Below are 26264 nucleotides of genomic sequence, written 5' to 3'. Positions count from 1 at the left end.
CCCTGAGGATGCTCTATAAAGCAAAAGGAAATGATTTAAATTTGTAAAAAAGGAATACGATGAGTCCATTTCTTCATAATGAGTAGCTTCTAGATCTCCATATGAAGCCGGTGTTTATTTTTAGGAGGCACATAGATTAAAAAGAAAACCTACCATTTGCATCTTTCATCCAATACAGCCTCGCTGGTAAATTTTCCTTCTATTTTCGTAAAATGACAGTTGACTTCTTTCAAATTCCAGTGGTTGAAAATTAATTATACTATGCTTAACTGATTTTTTTTTTAAATGACAGTCTCAGGAACCTAAAGTGAAGGATTCCGTCATCCACTCAAAAATAGTTGCCTAGTGTTTGCTGTGCACCAGGCTCTGTGCAGGGCACTAGGCGATGGTAGCACGTGATGTGCCTGCGCCCTGCACTTAGGGAGTCTGGTGCAGCCCGGTGGGACAGAGAGGAGATGAGCAACTGCAAGCTCTGTGATGAGGACAATGGGAAAGGGGTCAGAGTAGACCTCCCATGGGAAATGACAGTGCCCTGAGACCTGACTGGTGAGGAGAGATTAGCCAGGTGGCTCTTCCATGCAGAGGTCTCAGCAGGACAAGCTATGGGATCTCAGTACTGCTGGAGCTTAGGATCGAGGCAGAGCAGGAGAAGTGGGCAGGGGCCAGATCACCAAGGCCTTTGTGGGCCATGCTAAGGAGCTCGGACTTTATCCTGATGGTATACAGTGTTATGCAAACTAAAGTCTGTGAAGGCTCAAGCTTTGTTATTAACATGTGGGGGGGGGGGTAAAAATGAATGTGCATTGAATCGATGTCTATAATTGCATCTGAAGATTCTTTTCAAGTGTGCCCTTTCTACTTTCAAGTGTCCCCTTACTACTTGGGAACCTTTAAAAAGACTTAGTTACATCTGCTTTAATCCCTAGTAACTGGGAATTCATATACTCGGTGATACTCAGTGCAGGTTTGGTAAACCAGGGCTCAGTCTTCAGCTCCCCACCACACTAGGGGCATATAGGCTGTTTTTCCTTTTGGCTTAGTGTCTGCCTTTTGCATACCTCTGCTTTATCCCCAAATGAAGCGAGCCTTAGGGGGTTTATGTGGAAAGGATCAGAGACTCCTCTGTGTTTCAAGATAAGCTTGAGGATAGCGTGTAAGGTGGACAGCATGAGATCAGGACCTGGGGCAAGAATGTATGCACTGGTCAGTGGTGATGGTACTGAAATGATTGGCCAAAGCCAGAGAGAATGTGTGGCCAAGATCAATAAGACTGGACCCCCGTGGATGTGGGGAGAAGAGAAAGGGGAAAGAAGAGTCAATGATGCTCTAAAATTTTGAGCTTGAGTAAATTAGATGGATGGTGACTCCCTCAATTAAGAAAGGCAGTTGAAGAAGGGGCCGGGTGAGTTCCAGGCGGTCACAGGTACCCATAGCAACTGCATCCAGTGAGCCTGGATCTCAGGACAGAGCCTGGTAAGAGATGTGTGCTCGGAAATAATTGCAGATCATTGATGAAGTCGGGTAGGTGGAAGAGATGACAGAGCAATCTGTGGAAGGAGGGGGTAGGCTAAGGACATAACACAAGTGGTCACCTGTATTTAAATTATTGATTGAGGAAAGGAAGGCAGATCTGATTTCGTGGATCTGAGGCCTGAAAGTCCAGGGTGAAAAAAGTAGACCACGAATGGGAGGTGAGCAAGGTGGGGCAGCAGCCAAAGACCACCACTGCGTGGAGAAGCTCAGTGCACAAGGAGGGAGGGAGGGCAGTTGCTGGGATAGGGGAGCGTCAAAGGAGGGGCTGTTCTGTCTGTCTGTTTGCTCTTCAACTGGACACTTGATCATGTCACTGGTGACAAATACAAAAGCCACAGGAGAAAGCTCAAGGTGTGTGGGATGGGAGAGACGACTGAGGGACAGAGTCTGGGAGGAGACCAGGCAGTGGGAAGGCGAGCAAAGATGAGAGCTGAGTGGCAGAGTTAGACATTTGAGGGCATGAGGGCAGCAGTGTGAAGGCACTCACTCCAAGCAGCTTCTATTTTTAAGTACACATTTTTAATTGCATCCCCTTACCTTGAGGCCATTACTCAAAGCCAGCATTTATTCTTGAAGTCTGCGCCACTTGTTCGGGTACCCTCGATTCCCAGAAGGGAAGATCCCTCTCAGGCTCTCTACAGATGAAAGGACATATAGGCTCTGTCATTCACACCAAGGTCTGAGACAATGTGGACCCCGCAACTATGAACAGTGGGAAGAGGTGTGACTAGCATAACCAGACCCACACTGATGAGAGATGCCCAAGAACAGGACAGCTCTGTCTTCCTTACCTGGCTCTCCCTCACCCTCCCCTGTGTGATGTCACAGCTGAACCCATGCTTATTTCTCTCCATGTGCGATCTGTCCCAGCCACAACTATAAGCCTCGAGAGCAGGGACTGTCATATTTGTCTTCAGTCCTCCATGAGACCTGCCCAGTGCTTGTGACACACATTTGGTGAAATAAATTAAATTGTTGTCTTCGAAGAAGTCTCTGAGATGGCTGCATAGCTGCATCCATGATGTTCCCAAGGCCCAAAATGTTTTTAAAATTCAGCTCTGGAATTACCTTCTGAGCCATATAAAAAGGATCAGTCACATTAATTTATATCCATAAAATATTTTTGGTCCCAAATGGCATTTTCCCAATGTAGTAGCCAGCCTCCAAGATGGCCTCCTGTATTCACACTCAGGTATTCCCCTCCCACACTGGACCAGAGCTGGTCTGTGTGACTAATAACATACATAGTAGGGATAATACACAAATTCCAAAATTAGGTAACAAAAGACCGTGTCTTCTGTCTTGGCTGCTCTGTGTCTTGCTCATTCCCTCTCCCTCTCTCTCTCTTTCTCTCTCTCATCATTGTCTCTGGGGGAAGCCAACTGTCAAGGTTTGAAGAAATTCAGACAACCCTATGGAAAGGCCCACAGGGGGTGGAACTGAAGCCCTCAGTCCGAGAGCCCATGAAGAGCTGAGGCCTGCCAACAAACATGAATGATCTTGGAAGTGGATCTTTCAGACCCAGTCAAGCCTTCAAATGAGATCGCAGCCCCAGACAACATCTTATCTGCAACGTTTTTAGAGACTGAGTCAAAACCACTCGGTTAAGCTGCCTGTGGGTTCCTGACCTTCAGAAACTGTAATATAGCAAATGTTCGTTGTTCTAAACTGCTAAGTTTGGGGATAATTCACACATAGCAATATACAACTAATGCACCCAAGTTGGTTGTTAATTTGATTAATCACATTTATTTTGGCTATTTCCAAAATCAAATCCAAGGGAAAATATTTTCCACCACTACAGTGATTCAAAAGAATGGGCCATAGATTCTGAAAGCAATGCCAAAAAAGAAATATTCAAAAATGTCCTTGTCAATGGTCACACTGTTTGAATAACTGTATCTTCTCCCAAAGCGACAACTCAGAGGGTGTCTAAAATCTTTTTGTTTTAAATCAAGCCTCAGGGGGCACCTGGGTGGGTCAGTCAGTTAAGCATCCGACTCTTGGTTTCGGCTCAGGTCACGATCTCAGGGTGGTGAGATCCAGCCCCACATCAGACTCTGGGCTCAGCTCAGAGTCTGCTTGGGATTCTCTCTCCACCCCTCCCCCCTGCTCTTGATATCTCTCTCTCTCTCTCTCTCTCTCATAAATAAATAAAATCTTATAAAAAATAAGTTACAAAAAAATAAAAAATAAATCAAGCCTCAGATTATAAGCCCCAGCACTTCAAATAAATTATAGTATGCCTAGTGAGGATCAAACATTGAGCTCAATGAAATATTAATATCTGTGTTATTCATTTTAATGAGGAACTCCAAAATAGGGTGAAATTCACAACTCTTCTGGAAGACGGCATTGCAAAAAACAAAAGCTGGAGTGTGTGACAGGTCTGTATCAAAGTCCTATCTCTGCCACTCACAACCTGGATCCAAGTCCCATGTTGGCCGTGTAGCCTTGGACACACTACAGATACTCACTAAGCCTCAGTTTGCTCATTTACAAAATGGGAAGGAACACAGTGCTGCCTCACAGGATGGTTGTGAAGAGAAAGCTGTGTCAAGCAATTAGCAGAGTTAAGTGTCTTGTGTATGATATAAGCACCAAGAGTTATTGTTCATTTCTTCTATAGAAGCAGGTCATAGGACACCTGGTTCACAGATCTATGCTGAAAATTAAATGAGAGGGAAACTGATCTGTAAAAGGGAGGAACTATATTACCGTTAATTTCACTTGCTGGTCCCAAAGTACCCTTGAGGGTGGAGGGCAACGAGGGGTTCAAGAGAGATTGAGCTTTTTCAGAAAATGCCCCAAAGTGAGGCAGGAGGAAAGGTCAACGCTGGTATCCTGAACCAGATTTGCTATTTTGATTCCTGCTAACATTTAAGTGAGTTGTGATGCCTCAAGTTTACCATTTCAGTGATTTGCAAAGCAAGTTTATGCAGTACTGTTCTCTTCATTTTCATTTAAAATAGTTCTTATTTCAGGGGTTAATCTACTATGAAATCGTTTCAGCAGACTCTGGTTTGATCCAAAAGCATCTGTTGGTGTCGTATGGAAGAAAGTAGGACTATTTACCAAGTGACCGTTCATACAATTCACTTCTGGATTTATCAGAAATGAAACCTGTAATACAGGAACAGTCATAAGGCAAGGCCCTTCTCTCCACTCCAGAATGTTCCGTGATCTTATTATTGATGCCCCCAATATACCTCTTAAGCAAGGAAGCAATGGAAGATCACCAAACAGTTTTGCTGCCATCAGCACCAATAGGGAAAAACCTCAGGGAAGTAAAAATGTCTCCTAACCCAATCCCACTTCAAATGAGAGGCCACACAACAAGGAAAGAAAGGAGGGCCCCCTCTCCCCCAAACCAGCCACTTAAAGCAATGGTCAGCTCTCATCACATGGCTGGAAGATAACAGAATTCAACCTCAATCACTAGATGAGCTTTAGTCTAGACAGTCCAGCCACACGTTATTGCACACCTGGGCCCTGTAAGTTGGGCTGTGCACCCAGGATGAAACAAGCATGTTCGAGTTAGGGGACCCTCTCAAGATGTAATCCAACATCCACCCTGTTTATTTGACACATGGGGCCATCAGATGGAATCATGTATGGAAAATCTCTGTATAAATATAAAGGGATACCTAAATGATAAGTTGTATCTTTGTTGCCTAATGGAAAGAAAGGAACAAAAACAAATAATCCAGTCAAGAAATGAGCAGAGGACATGAACAGACTCTTCTCCAAAGAAGACATACAAATGGCCAACAGACACATGAAAATATGCTCCACATCACTTGTCATCAGGGAAATACAAATCAAAACCACAATGAGATACCACCTCACACCAGTTAGAATGGCTAAAATTAATAAGACAGGGAAAAACAAATGTTGGCGAGGATGTGGAGAAAGGGGAACCCTCTTACATTGTTAGTGGGAATGCAAGCTGGTGCAGCCACTCTGGAAAACAGTATGGAGGTTCCTCAAAAAGTTGAAAATAGAGCTATCCTATGACCCAGCAATTGCACTACTGGGTATTTACCCCAAAGATACAGATGTAGTGAAAAGAAGGGGCACATGCACCCCAATGTTCATAGCAGCAATGTCCACAATAGCCAAACTGTGGAAGGAGCCGAGATGCCCTTCAACAAATGAATGGATAAAGAAGATGTGGTTCAAATATACAATGGAATATTACTCAGCCATCAAAAAGGATGAATACCCACAATTTGCATCAACTTGGATGGAACTGGAGGGGATTATGCTAAGCGAAATAAGTCAATCAGAGAAAGACAATTATCATACGGTTTCACTCATATGTGGAATATAAGAAATAGCGCAGAGGATCATACAGGAAGGGAGGGAAAACTGAATGGGAAGTCATCAGAGGGAGACAAACCACGAGAGACTCTTGACTCTGGGAAACAAACTGAGGGTTGTGGAAGGGGAGGTGGGTGGGGGGATGGGGTAACTGGGTGATGGGCATTAAGGAGGGCACGTGATGTGATGAGCACTGAGTATTATACACAACTAATGAATGATTGAACACTACATCAAAAACTAATGATGTACTATATGTTGGCTAATTGAAATTTTTTTTAAAAAGGTCAAAAAAAAGAGAAAGGAACAAAAATAAAAGAAAATGTTTATTTTCTGGAATTAGTATAATGTTCAAAAGTTATGTATCGATGTTTCCAGTTTTAAATGACTCACTAACAGAGCTTTAATATGAAGTTGTTTCAAGAAAAAAAATCATTAAAAAGAACAGATCTCAACTTACCAAGTGGATAGTTGTTTCTCCATCTAGAGGATCCCAATATGTCCCCCAAAAACATCTAAATCAATGTAGGCATCGGGATATATCAACACATGAAAGAAAGAAGGAGACACTGTAAAATATGCAAATATTATCTGGAGGACTCTGATGCATTACATAATTCATTGTTAATGAAATAAGGCAACATATTTTATTAAATAATTTTACATGGAGTCAAACATGTGTGTCTAAGAAAGCACATGGGAAGAGTAACTTACATGAAGTTTAAATTGCCTAAAAAGTTTTCCACTGGACTCAGAATGTGCTCCCAAATATTAGGGACCAGACAGATGGAACCTTTTATGTGGACTTGCAAATAGACTGCATTTAGATCAGATGTGGAGGTTTCCTGTCTATGAAGTTCCCATAATGTGTTCAGTTTGGAAAAGGCTTGCACAAGTAGTCTTCAGGAAGCCACTAAAAGCCATAACAACATAAGTCCACACAAAAACTCGCACATGAATGCTCACTGCATCATTATTTATAATAGCCAAAAAGTGGAAGGAACCCAAATGTTGATCAACTGATGAATGGATAGATCAAACATAGTATATCCGTACAAACACTAAAGAGGAACAAAGTTCCAATACATCCTACAACAGGTATGAACATGAATCTCAGTGAGATAAGCCAGTCACAAAAGGATACATAATTCCATTTATATCGAAATGGCCAGAATAGGCAAATCTGTAGAGCCAGACAGTAGATGAGTGGTTGCTGGGGGCTGAAGGAATGAGGAACACACAATGGGGGCTCTTGGGGATGAGATGTCTTTTCAAGGAGATGAAAACGTTCTGGATTTAGATAGTGGTGACCGTTGTACCACCTCATGAATATACTAAAAACCACTGAACTGGACACATTGTAAGGGTGAGTTATATACTATGTGGATTATAACCCAATAAAGGTGTAATTTATAAAAGGTGGTGGGGGGAAGGGGGAACACATGATCAAAGCCAGGCCAACGGGAATCATGTCAAGAGGCATCTCCAGTAGAGCTAGAGAGAAATGCTCCCTTTTCCTCCTAAGTTTAAAGGATCTGAATCTGGAGTACATTGTGACCCTGTTTCCTGCTACAAGGACAAAGTTCATCTGCAGTAAGAGAGGGAGAGGAGAAGGGGGTGGGGTGGGGCAGGGCAGAGGGGGAGGGAGGGGGACAGAGGGGGAGAAATAAATGTGGCACAAGTGGTGTTGAACGCTCCTAAATTAACTGGTCCTTGAGGCCAACTCTTCCCAGTCCTTTCTGGGAACGTGATCCAGGGACTTACCCCACTGGAGCTTAGGCGACTTGCAGTTGAATTTCTATCATTGGAAATGGAACGGAGTAAGTAAATCAAATGCCTGTCACCTCCCCTTCCCTGAGCTCAGAATTCCATATTAGTTCTGCTTCCTCCTTCTCCCTTTGGACTGTTTCTAGGTCTCTTTGCTAAAGCCTTAGCCAGATCTCATCCCATCTACTCGAAACCAGGGTTTGTCAAAAGTCAAGTTCACTCGTCAACCTATAGGTGTTAGCATCACACTCTGGATGGGGACGAAACGACAAAGTGTTTGGCTGCATGCTCCTGTCCTGTCCAGAGCCCTTTATCCTCTCTCTATTTCACTTTCAAAATTAACACATATAATGGAAACTACCCTCAACACAGATATGTATTTGGTTAAGGAGAGAAGGATATTAGCAAATTTAGAAACTTTTTTCCTCAAATTTCCTTACAGCTTTTATCCTTTTAAATATCATGTAAAGGGGAGCGCCTGGGTGGCTCAGTTGTTAAGCATCTGCCTTCGGCTCAGGTCATGATCCCGGGGTCCTGGGATCGAGCCCCGCATCGGGCTCCCTGCTCCGCGGGAAGCCTGCTTCTCCCTCTCCCACTCCCCCTGCTTGTGTTCCATCTCTCACTGTGTCTCTCTCTGCCAAATAAATAAATAAAATCTTTAAATAAATAAATAAAAATAAAAATCATGTAGGGAAAAATCCAAACTTCATATATGCAGCAAGTTCTCGCATTATATCCTTAGGAGATATTTTCCATTTGATCGAAGTCCTTATTCTTCATATTTTGGATTTTTAGTCTTATTCTCCATGGCTTACACATTTCTTCACATTAAGTTCCTTTCCCTGGAAATTTTTCTAGAACCTACATATGTTTTTCAAATGATCTTCATTTTCACTACTCCAGGATTTTTTTTTTTTAATTTCTTCCATTTCCTACTTCCAACAATGATTTACTTGTTTGATGACTAAATTCATCCTAGTCTATTCTCTTTTATGTTTGTAATATCACTGCTTATTTCACCGAAAATGGTTAACAGCTGTTTTCTTTCCTTTTTTTTTTTTTCTGTTTCGTATAAGAAATTTATTTCAGAGTTTCCAGGGATTACTTGAAATCTCCATCTGCTTTCTTCTTCTTCCTTTGAATTACAGCATTCTTTAATTTAAGGAATTCTTTTTTTTTAATTTGCTTGTAATTCTTTACAATTTCCTAATCTTTGAGGAACATCCACCTGAGAGTTTATTTTAAAATATTGTTTGTTTCAAGGGCCAATTTAACTTAATGTCAGAATCTTCTTACAAAAGTCGGATTGGAAGAAAAGTGCATAGTCCTCACTATGCAATGAGAAAGTTGCAACAGATTTGTGGGCTCTGTGATCAGAATCAACTTCCCAAATCAGAGATGGAAGAGGGGTTAAATGGGGGGAGGGCAGTTACTGAATTCAGTTCAACGTGTTAAAGGTTATAGAATGAACTAGAATCCACTTCCCAACACTCACAACTAACTCCTGGCACTGGCTAGCGTTCCCTCACCTGTCCTTCCAGCCTCCTAGAGCCCTCTCCTGCTCTTAGCCAATAGGCCTATTGCCATTAGAATGAAGCCAGAGATCCTAGACATGACCCCTGAGGTCCATCCTGACTTCCTCTCCAGATCAACCTCTATGCCTCTGTCCCATATTTTGCTCATTGCGGTCATAATGATTTCTGTCCGTTCCAACCCAACCAGCTTCTCATGCATCAGTGAATTCTTTCATGATCCCCTTGTGTTTAGAGTCACTCTTCCTCCCTCCCCTGCATACCTGTCCTCTTTGTCCTGATGGAAGTTCTTGATGTGAACGTCAGGTCCCCCAGGGAAGCTCTCCTGCACCCAGATGAGATTCTGTCCTCTTGACATGTGCCCCCACATGCTGGCCTGGTAGTCAGGATCACTCTTGCTGAATGGACCCCCCACTAGTCTACAAATTCCTCGGGAGCTACGATTGCTTGTCTCACCCCTCACTGTCTCCCTGGCTGTTCCCATATAAGCCACAAAATCAATATGAACAAAATGTTTGTGAAACACTGTGCTTGGTACTTGTCATTTCTGGATTAGCCAGGCCATGAGCGTGTGAGTGTGTCGGTGAGGAAACACACCTGACTTCCTAGATGCTTCAGTGGAGTCTAGAAAAGGAGGCCCTTCGTACTTGCCCTAACACCCAGGAACTAGATCCTGAAACTATGGCTCCATGGAAAGCCCAGAAACCACCTGCGGATTGATCCTCAAAGGTGCCAGTGTGCACGAGATCAATCAAACACTTCTGTGGAGAAGATCCTAGCACCTGGACTTAGTCGTCCTGCACCTGTCAAACTGTCCCCTGTCATGGGAGCTCCTAGCCATTAGCTTCCTCATGTCCTAACCCTACAGTGGACTTCCACGTGAAATATTTAAGGTGTGAGTATATTCATAATATAGGAACATTAATTTTTATATAGAATTATTGAAGGTGAATTTCCTTTACTCTTTTAACGTAATTTTTGCCTACAGAATGAAATCTTGAAAAACTGAATAAAAATCTGAGTAGAGAAAGATTGTCATTGGACAGATCCAGCTGTAGCATGGTAGAAATATTTTAAAATACCAGTCAAAAATGTTATCTCATCTTGAATAAATAATGTAACAATTATGTTTTTATGCCTAGTTGGAGGCAAGAGGTTTCCTCCTCATATCATATTCTTGACCCTCTCTTCCTCCGTTCAACAAGCATTTACTGAACATTTACCCTATATCAAACATTGTCCTAGACCCACAAAAACTAACACTCTTTGCCCTCAGGAGACATACATTCTAGTAAGAAAAGCAGTTAATAAGTAGACAGACAAATAAACATGTAATATATGTTCAAGTCGGAAATTTACATATTGTTAATTTTACAGAATGATTGCAAATCAATTTCAACACATTTGGGGTGGGGGAAGCCAGGTCCTGCCATTCACCAAGCATCTCTTGTGGACCAGATGCTGGACCAGGTCTTTCTTGTCCACCAACTTACTCAATTCTCTCTACATTATCAGGTGGCTTTTACTTTTGGCATCTCACAGATGAAGAAGCAGCAGATCATGGAGTCAAGCGCCCTGACCTAGACTGCGGAGCTGCTGAATGGTTTTGAACACTAGTCCGACAAAAATGCCCCTCCCCCTTCCCTCCACTAAACCACAGGGCCAGGGAGCTGCATACTTAGATCTAAATCTTTAAAGATTTGCCAACTATTGCTTTAAGCTCTCTGTTTCCAAATCTCTGGGAAATAAAGACAGAGTGGGAGAGAGAGAGAAGAGGTTGGAGAAGTAGGGGAGACTCCAGCCGAGTCAGCAGAGCTGTACTCGCCCCTGCCTGGGTGATGTTCCCGTGACTCTATCACACCAGTCTGATTGTCACAGACCCACACAGACTGTTCTGGAGGACACCAAGCCCCTGGTCCTACCTCTTCGCTGCTGTTAGACTCAGAGCTGGAGGACCAGCGGCAGCGAACCCACACGTCCTGCACCTGCTCAGCAGACAACCGCACCGTGCTTCTGCAAATAGCTGAGGGCTGGAAAAGAACACATTGAGTTCAATCCTCAGCAGCTCATAGAAAGGGTTAGGACCTATGTGAGAGATCAGGAAATACTGTAAGGCCTGCCAGAACGATGCAAACAGAAAGGAAAAATTCACAGAGGCATTTCATGTTTCCAAAATGAAAATTTCTCAAGACTGAAGCAGAAACAAATGAAACATTTAAAGATCTGTTAGGCATTTGGTGTATCACGAGTCCCCCAGGAGAGCAACCATTTCCTCCAGGAGCACAGAGTGGGCTGCCCCGAAGTTTCCCGATGGAACAAAAGGAAGTGGGAAGAACCCAAAGGACTTTGTTCTCTACTGTGACCTCAGATTCTGTTAGGAACAGATGCTGTGACACTTGGGTTTGAGTCCTTCATAAAACAGTCACAGAGAAAAGTCTCATGAAAACAACAAAACAAAGGATTCCCTTTTCAGAATTTACACTCTTGTGAAGGGACCCTGACATAAAGTGACTCGTCAAGTAACAAACTCATAAAGTAACAAAACCCGAGAACTCATACATCTGAACACAAACACCCTGGAGAGCAAGTGTTGGATGGTGGCACAAACCGATCCACCAGACCCTTGCCCATGGATGGTAACCAAGTGTTGGGCCCTGCTCTGGTCACCAGGGATACAAAACTGAACATACCATGGTCCTGACCCCATGGAGCCCAAGCCAGTGAGGAGGAGGGGGGCAGATATCATACAACAGTCAACTACAAAATAATGCAACTCACGCCAAGAGCACAGTTGGCATTTTAGATTCATTTAAAACAGAATTTGAAACATCTCTGGAATTTGCCTTTGGGATTGGCCTCTTTGTATTCACTTTGCCTGGAACCATCATTCTACCCGTTTCAAGAAGCAGGAAACTGAGGCAACAGGGCTTAAATAATTTGCCAGGATCAGTCAAGACCACAAATTCTAGAGCCCAAGTCCTCAACCACTGAGCCACACTGCCCCTTCCCCAGGGGAACACAGTATGGACACAGCTCGTGCCTCCCAGTGTGGCCAGATGCCAGGCAGGGGCCAAGGTCTCCTTATGACTTGGAACAGCTCCAGGTCACGGAAGAAGCGAGGCGCTTCGTCCTGCTACTTTCTGGGATATGGCGTTTCCTGCCATACTTACCATGTAGTAGACCCTTTGGAAGTCACAGGTAGCGGGGTCTTCTCCAGAATCTCTCTTGCATGTTGTCTCCCGAATGCCAAACTCTAAGTCCATGTTCAAGCTGTCCTGATCCAGAACGTTGACCTTCACAAAGAAAAAGCATCAGTGTGCCTTGGTGAGATGCTGAAGTTTACAATGCTACAAATGTTTCTCCCTGCACAATGAGACAAAGTTACAGACTCCTTCATGGTGAAAGCTGTTAAGTGGTTTTAGTAATCCCCAGTTCCACCCCCTCAGTCTGAGACCAGAAGTGCTTTTCTAAAGGTGCATAATACTTCATTTAAAAAAATGGAACCAGAACTTAGGTGTCTGAACTGCAAGGCCAATGTTACTTCTGATGACTTAATTTACAGTTGATCTTCATGATTCAGAGATTCCATTTTTGCAAATGTGCCTACTCACTAAAATGTATTCATAATCCCCAAAATCAATATTCAGGGTCCCTTTGCAGTCATCCACAGACAAGTGCAGAGTGGCAAAGAACTTGAGTTGCCCTGTGCACATGTTCCTAACTGAGATCAGACAAGGCAGCGCTCTGCCTTCTCGCTTCTGCTGTCATACTGTAGACAAGTGTCACTTTCATGGTTTATTTTGGACCACGTTTTTCTCATTTTTGTGAGGTTTTTTTCTTGGTGATTTTATTGTTTCAAATGGCCCCCAAGTGTAGTCCTAGAGTGCTGTCCGTGCTCCTAAGCACCAGAAGGTCTGGATGTGCCACATGGAGAGAACACATGTGTTAGACCAGGAGCAATCGTTCAGTATATACTAATTTAGACCAGGAGCAATGGTTCCATATGTACCAATTTAGTGTGCATGGTGATTTTATAGAATACAACTACCACAAATAATGAGAATCAACTGTATTTTTTTTAAAGATTTTTAAAATTTATTTATTAGAGAGAGAGAGAGTGAGAGAGAGAGCGCAAGAGGGGTAGGGTTAGAGGGAGAAGCAGACTCCCCGCCAAGCAGGGAGCCCAATGTGGGACTCGATCCTGGGACTCCAGGATCATGACCTGAGCCGAAGGCAATTGCTTAACCAACTGAGCCACCCAGGCGCCCTCAACTGTATTTTTAAGGGTCATTTTCCTAAAAGAATGTCCCCATAATTTCTTAATAATCCCTGAAATAAGAAATGAAGTGATAAGTACATCTCTGCTGTACAGTGCTACCCCATCCTGCTTCCTGTTTGATCAGTTGTGGTCCACAAATGAGTTCACACAGTTGTCTACTCCCTTCCACCAAGGGTGGGATACTGGGGGAAACTTCCAAACTTCGTGATGAATCTGTGATGCTCTGATGACACGGAAGTCCCGTGACTTAATGAGCGCCCACACAGTGTGTCCAGCCCCAAAGGCAGAGCAGGGAAGACTCCGTGCAGCTTAGGTTCCAGCTTAGATTACATACAGCCACACAGTAAACACCTTAAAGAGAAGTAAGCAAGGTCGTTCTAGAAGGTTATGGTGTTATGAAGGAACAAACAACATGGTAATGGGGGTGGAGAAGAGGAAGTAGCTGCTGTAGAGAAAGTGCCAGAGAAATCCTCCCGAGGAAGAAATATTTGCCACTGAGGCTTATAGAATGGGAAAGAGCCCATCACGTGTGGAAAAAGCAGGGCCAATGTCCTGGGGCAGAATAAGTCCTGCTGTTGTGGCTGGAGCAAATGAACAAGAGGAGAACCATACACTATGATGTGTGACAGTCAGGGTGTGTCACATAATTTATGGTCCTGTCACCCATGGGACGGTGTTTAGATTTCATTCTCATTGCAACGGGAAGTTCTCAGAAGAATTTAAGAGCTAAGATATAAATCACCACAGCTGCTGCAAAGAGACCACACTGCGGCAGGAACAAGATGGCAGCAGGGAGGCCAGATAGGAGCTGCCATGGCCCAGTACCTGACCACACACCCCCAGACTCCAAAACTCTCGTCCCTTTCAGTCCTTGAGCCCACCTCGTGACAAAGCTGAGTCAGCACACATTCAACCAACTTCCCAGTGAGGAGAGGGTGGGGAGAACCCTCCATGCGCACAGAGACCGCTCACATGTTGGGAAGGATGGGCACAGGTAGAACACTGCATTTGGAAATAAGTGACAAACGCCAAGCCTGGAATGGGGGACCTTCATGTCCCCTTCTAACACTGGGGGAAGAGTGCTCATAGAAGTAAAGTTTTCTGGAAACAAGTAAGACTAAAACTTCAGCCTCAACAATATTTATTACCGCATTTATTCATAATTTTAAAATATTGGATAATAAATCTGAGCTTCATAAAAAAATAAAGCCCTCTTCTGCCAGAGTGCATTGTTGGGGCCCTCCACCTAGATACTGCTCCAGCAATTTCCCTCAAAGCAATCCAATGAAAACAAACTGACAAGACAAAGGTTTAGTTAAAATGATGAAAATGTGGGATTTTTTTGAGTACAGATAATTTTATTGAACTATGAGATGAATTTGCAACTTTTCTTTGCTTCTTTAAGCACTCTCTTCAGAATAAGGAGAAAAGCCTAATGGTTTTGCTTTTTCATCCAAACTCACTTTCAATCCGCTAATTTCCACTCTGTGTTGTTTGAAAAAGGTGGGACAACCTAAATGCTTGACAGTAAGGAATCAACTAGGTAAAATTCCAGATCCAGCATTGTTGCTGCAGTAAACTGTGGGACTTTATAATTGATGTTACGCTGTGCTCCTGTTTTTCTTTTTAAAAACATGTTTTATACCAATACATGGAAAGGATCCAAAAAGGCCTTATCCCACACGCTCACAGTGGATGTCTCAGAGGAATGGATAATAGACAATATTTTTGCTTTTTTCTTTCTTGTTATATTTTCTCACATTTTATAATGAGCATATTTTGGTATTTTATTCCAAAAAGAAACAAAAATGGCCGAGCAATAAAAACCCATAACAAATTCCTTCGGGTGATTATAATGGTTAATTTTATGTGTCAATTTGCCTGGGCCACGATGCTCAGATATTTGGTCAAACACTCTGGATATTTCTGTGAAGGTGTTTTTTGGATGGGACTAACATTTTATTTTTTTAAAAAGATTTTATTTATTTATTCACAAGAGATGGGGGAAGGCAGAGGGAGAAGCAGACTCCCCACTGAGCAGGGAGCCAGACACAGGACTCCACCCCAAGACCCTGGGATCATGACCTGAGCTGAAAGTAGACACTTAACCACTGAGCCACCCAGGTGCCCTGGGACTAACATTTTAAACTGGTGGATTTGAGTAAAGCAGCTCATCCTCCTTAATGTGGGTGGGCCTCATGCAATCAGTTGAAGGCCTGGATAGAACAGACTGTCTTTTTCCTGAGTGGGAAGGGATTCTGCCTGCAGACTTCCTTCAGACGTGAACTGCAAGAATCAGTTCTTTTCTAGGGCTCCAACCTGTCAGCCCACCCTACAGATTTTGGATTTACCAAACCTCCACATAGTATAAGCCAATTCTTTACGATAAATCTCTTACTCATTCTCCTCCCTCTCCCCTCATATCTCTCTCTCTCTCACACACACACACACACACACACACACACACGCACATATATACACACATTCTATTGGTTCTGCTCTGAAGAAGCCTGGCTGCACAGAACTCTCATTCATAGGACCTGTGAGTTTACAGAACCTCTCCCACCTCCCATCTTAGCACCCACTAGCCTGGGGCAATTTCTGTTCTTACCGCGCCTGGACAGTGAGTAAGCCTCGAAGTCACCTGCAGACGGAGGAGGGGAAGGTGACTCGCTCTCCAGGCTCCTCATTTCCTTTGGAGCAAATTTCTGCATTTCTTTCTTTGCCAATCACAGACCAAGTCATTGGAAGCTCAAGAAAATTCACATTTCCCCAAGCTAACAGGAAACAGACCATTACCAAATTGACAAAGGAAGGTGGGATTTCTTGGGCTTAAAAGCCGGAATTTATTGCCTCTAGGTATGAGGAGCAAGACTGCTGAAATCGAAAAAGCCTCATTTCTAATAAACGAGCTCTTACTAAAACATCTCAAGAGGAACCATGGGGGCTATGGATACAGAAGCAGGGTGCATGCAGGGCAACATCTGGAAATGGGAAGCCAGGCCAGAGGGTAGATACTCCAGAAGAATCTTGCATCAAAACTGGCTTGGAGGGCCTTAGGACAGTAACTGTTATTAAATTCCTTCTCTGTCCAAAAACAGTATGAAAGAGAGGACTAGCTATTATCTTTTTAAACTGGAAAAGTGTTTAAAGTGTACCCAACAGACAGAAAAAATAAATAACAGAAAGCAGTATATATAAAGAGGAATCAAGAAGATATAATATGCACTTACTCTTTTTACAGAGCTTCTGAACGCCCGAAACAGATACGGGCTCAGGGACTGGGAATTCACTTTTGCCACGGACGCACGGAGGGCTTCCCTCAAGGAGGACGAGTCATAGTCATACACCGGGAAACCTGGACCCATAAGCACACGGGGACACAGTGAGACAAAGCACAGGGACCAGCACGGCGCCACAGCATTTGGGGCAGGGGGCCCGTGTCTTTGAGTTGCTTACCTGCACAAGACAGGTAGTTCATTCCAAGCACAAACACGATCAATATCTTCATCATCATCTTCTCCGTTCTGGGAAGAATCATTTTAATTCAGAGGCAGTGAGATCGTTCCTATGCGTTTGGGGGTGACAAGTCCAGCTGAAAGCAGCTCTTTATCAACTGGGACCTGGCTTGCTCTCTCTGACTGGAGCAGTCTACAGCTTAAACAGAAACAATTGATCCTGGGGTCAATATTCACTGCTGGCTCTTCCTATGGAAAAGTTCCAGTTTGAGGCTACTTTTGAAGTTTTGACCTCAAGATGGGACTTTAGCCCACGGCGAAAGACATCAAGAGGCTCAGGACTCTGTGTGCGCAGTTTGTTTTTCTCTATTTTAATTTCATCCACATGTACTGTCTATTTCTCTTTATTTTAATGACATTTTTAGAAGGGAGGGGAGATGTAATCTTATTTTCAGTAAAACCGTGAATTTTAAACTGTTGTCTGTTTAGTTCTCTCTTGTGTTTCTGAAGATCTTGTAGTTAACTGTGTGTGAAAATTGTGTGGTTATTTCAAGATGTTTTTGGAAATCATGATCATAAAGGAGAGGACTTCATATATAGGGCCTAAATAGGTCAAGCACTGTGTACGTAGCCGTCAACGAGCCTTCTCTGCTAATGGAAATTTTTGCCCTTCACCTGAATGATAAGGCGTTTGTGCATTGATGATTCTCACGTGCTATAAAAGCCCACCATACCTGGGGAATATTAAAAAGGAGAGATGATTTATAGTAAATAGTGTGTGTTGTGAGCAGGTCGCTGTGTTCTCATCCTTCAAGTTCATGCAGGAGAAGCTGTACTGTGCTGTGGCTCAGAAAGACCTAGCCTGGAATCTTGGCTCCACACTCATCAAGTGTCTGCCCTTGGGCATGGTGCTTAATGCCTCAACTTCCACATCTGTAAAATGGGCATAAACAGTAAGATATAAAGTGTGTTATTAATCGGAGTTCTCCAGAGAAACAGAACCAACAGGGTGTTTAGAGAGACAGACAGACAAACAGAGGGAGACAGAGACAGAGAGAGAGAGATTTGTGTTAAGGAATTGGCTCACACAATGGTGGAGGATTGGCAAGTCTAGAATCTGCACGGTGGGCCAGCAGGTGGGAGACCCAAGAAGGGTTGCAATTCAAAGCAAAGGCAGTCTGCTGCCACAATTCCATCCTGCTCCGGGGAGGTCAGTTTCTGTCTATTGGTGCCTTCAACTGATTGGATGAGGCCCACCCACATTTTATAGAGACTATCTGCTTTATTAAAATGTTAATCTCATTTGAAAATATTTTTGGAGAAACATCCAGAAAAAAATGTTCGACCTAGTATCTGGGCACCACGGCCAAGGTGATTCATAAAATTAACCATCACATAAGGATTAAATCACTAACACTTGGAAGAACCCTTGACCAATTAATTGCTCAATAAATGGTAAATGCTAGTAAGAATGGAATTCAATATATACTTTCTCACATCTGTTATGTATAAGGCAACAGGTCCAGAGAATAGCTTAAATGAACGAATGATCTAGATCACCCTGCTTACACAAGGCAAATATGAGTGCCAGCAAGGGAAGTATCCATTGCTGTAAGAGTTCTTGGCAGTTCACTCACTCCTCCTGACCTCACTCCCAGGTGGGTGTGTGTCTGAACTGGGCCTTGACAGAAGCAGAAACACCCAGAGGGGAGGAGGGGACCAAGGCCAGGAAGACAGAACAGAAAGGAGACCTCTGGGAAGGGGACTGTGGCCGTTTACTAGGGACACAGTGTGGGGCAGGATGTTGGTTAGAGGCAGACCAGCCGTTGTTACCAACAGGAAGGACGAAGAGGAGACATTGGGTAGAATTACCACCACCGCTGTGCCCTAGCAGAAGTGTGGTATGCAAGTATGAAATTAACGCTACCACGTGAGCCAAGGCGATTAATCAAAATATTGCCTCTGTTTTGCCTGCCCTCTGCACAAAGGGTCAAAATCATGCTTCTGATGATTTCATAGACTGGCTGGATCATGAATATTTACTGCTCTGATCCCAAAGATATTCTTTCTATGGGTCTTATTCATCAGCACATTGTCACAGAGGTCATTAAAAATCCCTGGATAATCTCAGGGTCCGAATGTCCATTTGCTCCATGCAACATCTCTGGGTCCAGTAGCTTCTGGCCTCATCTGGGGCCACCCGCCTTCCCTCTCCAGGCTCCAGTCATACAGGTGTCCTTGCAGTTCCTTGAGGACACAAAACAACTTCCATCCCACAGCCTTTCCCCGATTCCTTCTACTAAACAGTGATGGCATTTCTCTTGCTTTCCCCAAGTCAGCCCCTTCCCATCATTCGGGCATCAGCTTAACGAGCACCTCTTCAGAGAGCATTCTTGAGCACCCCTCCACATCATCTCCGCTTGCCCCCTTCCTGCCACTTATCACAATCCCTGGTGGTCTTGCTTGCTTGCTTCTTATTGTCCTTCACTTCTAGGAAACTACAGTCTCTGTGAGGCAGGAGGCATGCCCAGTCTTGTTTGTGCTACACCGCATCCCAGATAGGAACACACGTGGTCTCTCTGAACCTTAATCCGGGGCTTCCCGTTTGGAGCCTGCACTAATTTCTGTGGTGCCAAAGGCACACAAAGCAGTATGCTAAGAGATTTGTAATTCTCTTACTCTTAGCCTGGTTTGAACTCAATTCCATTAGAATCTTCCAGATTTAACTAAAGGCACCATCTGGCTCCGAACTCCAAGGTCTCATCAAATGAGCAATACTAATAAAAGTAATTGCAAAAGAATAGAGGAGATCAAGGAGACAACAATAAAATAATGTTGCCAGCACAGGGCTATTGGTTTTGTTTGTAGCTTGCTGGCACGAGATAGATCATTTCCATGCTGGATTCACTTGGCTGTAATAAACAATGCGCAGGGCATACAGAGCAGGGGCTGGTTGGTGCTCAAAAGTGATGATCTAAAACTGCATCATGTCTGGTAAACCTGGAATAGTATATATAAGCCATCTGTTGAAATTCAGGCCATAATGATGTATTTCCTTTTTTTTTTTTGGCCTATCTGCAGAAAGGTGTACAGGATCAATTCTAGCAGTTTTCTGCTATTTGAACAAAAACTATTTAGGTGAACTATTAAAAGTTATGTGGCAGTAAGTGAAGAAGTTTGCATAGCTTTTTTTTTTTACATAGCCCCTGGACATTTGTATCTATCACAGGAAGCTTAACCAGCAATTGGAAAATGTTTGAGTGAAGATGGGTGGACATCCATATCACAGAGTAATAAGATTCATTGCTATCATCTTTATCATTCTCTTGAGATTGTTTCTTTCATTTTGGTCATCTCTCTAGTGATATTAAACTTAAGAAAAGTTTAGAGCAAATGTAAACCAAATCTTCTTCTGATCCATAAATCACGGATTTCACCTCTGTGTTACAATCTCGTCTAAGAACACAGTTTCTCAACTCCTGAACTCCACTGTCAAGATGTACCTTGATTACCTATGGTCACAACATTTCCATGTCCTGGAAATGTCAATCTTATTGCTGATTTCATATTTTAGGGAACGATGTGTTTATTTGCAAGCATAAGATGATAGATCAGAAGTTCTCAAAGTGTGGTCCCCGGGGCCAACAGCTTCAGCGCCACCTGGGAACTTATGAAAAAGGCAAATTCTCAAACCCCACCCCAGACCTATTACATCAGAAATGCTAGGGAGAAGACCCAACCGTCTGTGTTTTACACGTATTCTAGGTGATTCTGACGCATGCTCCAACGTGAGAACCACCATGTAGAGCAATCTTCTCGACCAGAGCTGAGTTTGCTCCTCAAGAGCATGTGGCAATGTCTGGAGATATTTTTGGTTGTCAATAACTAGGGCAGAGGACCTACTGGGCATCTAGAAGCCAGAGATGTTGATGAACATCCTACGCTGCACAGGAAAGACCCCCATAAAAAACAATTATCCAGTCCAAAATGTCAATCATGCCAACGTTGAGAAACCCTGCTGAAAGGAAAGAACCTTCAAACAGCAGCCTTGAGTTTTAATTATGGCTTCCTATAAATTTTCGTTTATTTTGGTTTTGGTGTGATATGTCCTATGAAAGATTTTATTTTCGTTTTAAGCCCTACTCAACTTGTTTTTGGTTTCTACTAGTGTCATCTTTAGAAAGCCTTCAACTTAAAGTCATAATTGTTTACCTATATGTTATAACTTCCTGTTTTACATTTTAATTATTTAATCCATTTGGAATGAATTTTGATAAAAGTTGTGAAGTAATGATTTGACAGTTCCTTTTTTTTGTATAAATCCCCTCATATCTAGGGTGTACAGTCACTTCTATTTCTTAACCAAACCACGATAGATAAGAGGATGCCCTTCACCAAAACAAAGGAATTAGCTAAGCACAAGGAAATTTCAGTTTGAATCAGCTTCAACTTCATGTGACCAGAAATTCAAAACCAGAGTAAATGACATTTAAGTTTATTTTTCACATTAAAAAAAAAAGTGTGATGGGGCGCCTGGGTGGCTCAGTTGTTAAGCATCTGCCTTCGGCTCAGGTCATGATCCCAGGGTCCTGGGATCGAGCCCTGCATCGGGCTCCCTGCTCGGCAGGAAGCCTGCTTCTCCCTCTCCCCCTGCTTGTGTTCCCTCTCTCTCTCTGTCAAATAAATAAATAAAATCTTAAAAAAAAAAAAAGTGTGATGATAGGCAACCGAGGGCTTGTTTGGAGGTTCCACAATTATCAGGGACCTGGACTCCTTTAGGATAACCTATCATTATGTTCCAAAATAGCAGCCAGAGCTCCAGCCATCACATTCTATTCCATGCAGCTTGAAGAAGGAAAGAGAAAGATAAGTCTCTTCTCTTTAAGGACACTTTCCAAAGGTCACACACAGCATTGCTGCCTACATCTCATTGGCCAAAAATAAGTTACTGGGGGATTTATGCTCCAGAGAGGTGAAGAGAATCTCCAGGAAGACAATTGTGCAGGAGGCTAGAAGGCAACCCTTGAGTAGATAAAGGATAATATCAATAGAGTCTCTGATAAAAATACTGAGAAGAGATTCAGACCCTTCGTGTAGACTTCAGAGTTGCATTTCTGATTGGTACAGAGAAAATTAAGCAAACTTTTTTAAATGACGCATTGCTATTTCCAGGAAAGATAAACATTTGCTCAGGAAAGAATTCAGTTAGGAAAACTTTGGTTACAGCATGGTAACCAACATCATCCCCCAAACCACAGTAGCTTAAAACAATCAGATCTTATCTTTTGCTCACTGCCAGTTGAAAAAAGGACTCTCTTGATCACAGTCACAAAAGGACCCGGACCATGGAGCAATCATCTGGAACGTGGCCAGATGCAAAGAGAGCCCTGGAGAATTTCACATCAACAATTAAATGGTCTGGAGTTTGTTGCCAGATCAGTCACATGACCCCACCTCAATTCAGAAGTCCACCCTGAAGGTAGACTTCCAAATATTTGACACAGAGCAACAGTGAATGACAAAAGGACATGCCGCGTTGCTGCGAAAAATACAGATATAACCATGATCACATGAGCACTGAGCAGTGATGGTTGGGAGGAAGGCAGCAGCTTGGGAAGTGTTTATTGCATGGAGGTGGGGGTGGGGAAGGGGCATTAAAAAAAAGTGGGAAGTCACAGGAATCAAAAATCAACAAAGAGCAGTATAAGCCTATTATTTAGAAATAAGAACTTAAAAAAGCAGAACAAACAGGCAAAAGACTTTTAAGGGTTTGTCCCCGTTCTTCGTTAGGCACAGATTGTTATTTTTCACTATAAGCCTCGCGGCGCTTTTCGGCTTTTTAAAAATATGTCAAATGTTATTTTGGAAGGGAAAGAAATTAAATTTCAAATTTCAAGAGTGGGAGGAAATGCCTCAAATATTTGATAGCAATCATCTCTTTATCTGTTGAATGCACAACACCACATGTCATTCTCTTGTGAAAAAAAGCAAGGAGCACAATGAGATGCCTTATTGCTGTCTTTGCCCCTCGACTCCGAGTGCTCAGATCTGGAACAAATCCTGTGTCTGTTTCCATTTCCACAAGCAGCAAATAAGCACCATTTAAGAGCAAAGCAAACTACAGAACTCAATAACCCCCAAAGGAAGGATAATTTGCAGACTTTTATATTTCCAGTCACCGTGTCTAATCCTATGCTAACTCCTTGGAAGCACAATAGCGTTTCTAAGAGACAGAAATCCAGAGAATTCTAAAACAACACTCTTTCCTTTTAAAAATGTAAATCAGTGGACATGTTTGCGGGCTCCAGCACTGAATGCACCCCGAGGATTTATCGAAAATCTTCCTTGGTGCTTCCAAATTCTTGGGATTGCTTTGTCCCTTTCTGCAATTAATAAGAGATAGCGAATATTTTTTCCTACCTGGTACGATACGGCTATTTTCAGACCAGTCGTTTTCCAAGCATATGCTTGTTTGAAGAACATGGGGAGCGGGAGCTATTTAGGGGCCAGCATGGCTCTGTCCTCCTGCAGGCTTCCGGAAGGGCAGCCAGCCCCTGGGGACTGAGGCTGCTCAGCTCTTTTCATTGACTCTCATAGATGTAAATAATGGGAGTCTGGCATCTTCCCGCCAGACGCCCTGCACTGCCCTGTCTTCCTTCGGACAACTGTGATGAAGGTGATGGGGGAGAAGAGGCAAAGTAGGGGAATAAAGAATCTGTAAAGCCACCTCAAGACGGTATCCTGCTTCTCAAGCCTAACCTCTTGTTGCCTAATCCTATTACGCCCGTTGGAAACTGAGAATTACCTCTAGTTCCCTGCAGGATTCTCGTCGCTGCTCCCTCCTCTCAGCCCAGGCAGATGGAGATCCTGGGCCAACTAGGGAGAAGGTCATGTTCTCAAAGAGGCAAAAACAAAGTCATGAATAATTTCCAAGTGTTCCCCTAGTTTTGATGCGGTTGCTTGGCTGTTTGCCATGTGCCAGGGCCCTGCCGAGCACTCACATCCCACCACCACCCCCTGAGGGATACTGATACCATCCCCTTTGGGCAGACAAGAAGGCAGGGCCCAGATTATAGGGCTAATGGTAGAGTTCAGTGTGTTGTCCTGCTGCCTTCTGCCCGGTGCACTTTTCATGGCTCTAGGGGTGACACCGTTGGAGACGTGGGGCCATCTATTGGTAGAGGCACAGTCTGGTAAATAAAGGCTCAACAGGAATTGTTGGGACTTTCTCCTTCCTTTGACCAAAACCTCCCTCCTGGCCTTCTTCCTGGCCAAGCACTTGTCCTACCAGACTCGGCTCAGACCCCAGCTGCCTGCACGGTTCACTGTGAATCTCTCTTGCTGCTCTGCCCACCCACATGGGCCCTGCGGTAGGTCCCCAGGACTTCCTCTGTTATCATGCCTTTCACATCCTGTTAGGATCTTGAATTCTCTCATCTGTCTCATTAGCGTGTGAGTCCTTTGAAGGAAGCAATGGCGTCATTTATTTCAAATAATTTAAGAAGCAATTGTTCAATGAATGAGTGCACGAATGAATGAATGCGCACATGAATGAATGAATGAATGCACGCACTCACGAGTTCAGATGAGGAAGCCAGAGTTTCGTGACCTGCCCCATCTCGCATAACTAGTTATGCCAGAACAGATCTAAAAGTTATGTCTCCTAACTTCTGAGCCAGCGCTTTTCCCACCATCCTTATCCAAACCTGGAACGTGTTTCCCCTCTTTAGGAGTCCCCACTACGATTCGGCTAACACTGTGCGAGAAACTAGTTTAACCACTTGAAAGGGAATAGAGCAGAGATTAAAGAACTCAGAGGGGAAAAAAACTACACATCAGAGGGAAAAAAAAGAGAACATACAAAAACGAGAGAAAAAAAGAGAGATGGCCACCAAAGCCATCGCCCCGGTCAGCATCACACAGCAGTGATCCCGGGATGCCATTTGTCTCATGAAAACACGAACAGGACCTGGGATTCACAAAGTTCTCATGCTTTGTTTCTCCACATCTTGACACCAAAGCCAAGAAACATGCAGAATGAATAAAATAGAATTAGTGTAATCAATGTCAATACTTGCGAAAGGTCTGCAATTTCACCCAGCCGGGGATGGGCATGGAAGCTGGGAGAAGACCCACCACTCCCGGGTCAGAGATAAAGGGCAGCTTGTCAGTGACGGCAGCAGTCAGGAGACCCGTGTGGTTCGTGTTGGTGACCTGAGCCCCGGGTCCGCCTGGGTGACAGCAGAAGAGCCAGATTCTACCCACACAGTCAACTGTGCTGCAGAAGAAGATCCCTGATCCCTGCTCCTAGAGAACCCAGATCTTTCCTAGCGGGCAGTAGGGTGCAGACACTTTCCTCCAGAGGAAAACGTTACCTCCCCCTCTGAAAGTTAGCCACCTGTCCTTGGTTTTGGAGAGAGACCTTGTCTCCATCTTCCAAGGCTGTTCAACATACGAAAACCCTTGAATAAATAGTCAACAACAAAGGCAGATGTGCAGAAACATGGGAAACCAGCCATAATCGCCTCCCAGCAAGCACCTGACCCAGGCATTTGCTAACCTACTGAACACTGGCCAACACTCAAACCCCAGGCACTGCACCGCTCTCCGGATATACATCGGGAAGCAAACCTGACATGGTTCCTGACTTCGGGGAGCTTACACTTTGCAGGGGGAGATAAGTATTCATCCAAGATCCCATGAATACCTGCAAAATGACAATAGTGACAAGGAAAGTCAGAGAAGGCTCGGGGGCACCATAGAGGCATTCCATGGGGTGCTATGAAAGGGTGTCACCCAAGAGTCTGAGCTTGGGATGAGGGCTGAAGGCTGAGCTAGAACTGATGGGGCAAGGAAGAGAGAGTCCCAGGCAGAAGGGGTAGAACGCACACACATCTGGGCATCAGGGAGCAGGTCAGCTCTGAGTAGGGGAATCACACAGCTTCCCCACCACAGTCCTGTTGTCTCAGACTCACTGTTCGTAGCATTGCTGCCCCTCTCTGGGGTGCCCTGTGAGGAACCAAGGGGGCAGAGCTCGGGAGGGAGAGCGAGTGTCAGACGATGCTAGAAAGATAAAGAGGACCGGAGCCTCACAGTCTCTGTTAATAACCAAGCCCATTATCCCCAGAGCATCAAGAAGCTGTTTAAGGGTTTTAAACAAGAGTGTCAGATGGTCAGGTTTTCACATTGAAGAGGGCACTTTGGCCCAGGTGTGGAGTCTAGAGGAAGGGACTAGTGAACAGGGAGGGTCAGCGTTGATTGCTATGGCTGGGACAAGGGTAGTAACAGTGGAGAAGGGGAGAATGGTTAGATATCAGAGACATTTAGGAGCACAACTGCCCGGGTACGAAGTGAGAGGAGACAGGGCACCAA

General features: G+C 43.9%; 1 protein-coding gene across 1 annotated transcript; it reads right to left on the bottom strand.

The window, feature by feature from the left end:
• Nucleotides 1-2084: 2084 nt before the first annotated feature.
• Nucleotides 2085-16975, bottom strand: SPP2 (secreted phosphoprotein 2). Its single transcript, XM_021679009.1, has 7 exons — nt 16894-16975; nt 16668-16792; nt 12326-12448; nt 11078-11185; nt 6317-6371; nt 4609-4656; nt 2085-2168 (listed from the first exon to the last, which is right to left on the bottom strand). Exons 1-7 carry the CDS (start codon nt 16973-16975, stop codon nt 2098-2100), a joined length of 612 nt encoding a protein of 203 aa, XP_021534684.1. The 3' UTR covers nt 2085-2097.
• Between the last annotated feature and the right edge of the window lie 9289 nt (nt 16976-26264).

The sequence above is a fragment of the Neomonachus schauinslandi genome, chromosome 3, assembly GCF_002201575.2.
Source record: "Neomonachus schauinslandi chromosome 3, ASM220157v2, whole genome shotgun sequence".
In the NCBI taxonomy this organism is placed as follows: Eukaryota; Metazoa; Chordata; class Mammalia; order Carnivora; family Phocidae; genus Neomonachus; species Neomonachus schauinslandi.
The sequence above is the reverse complement of the archived record's forward strand: the minus strand, read 5'-3'. Positions and strand labels throughout refer to the sequence as shown.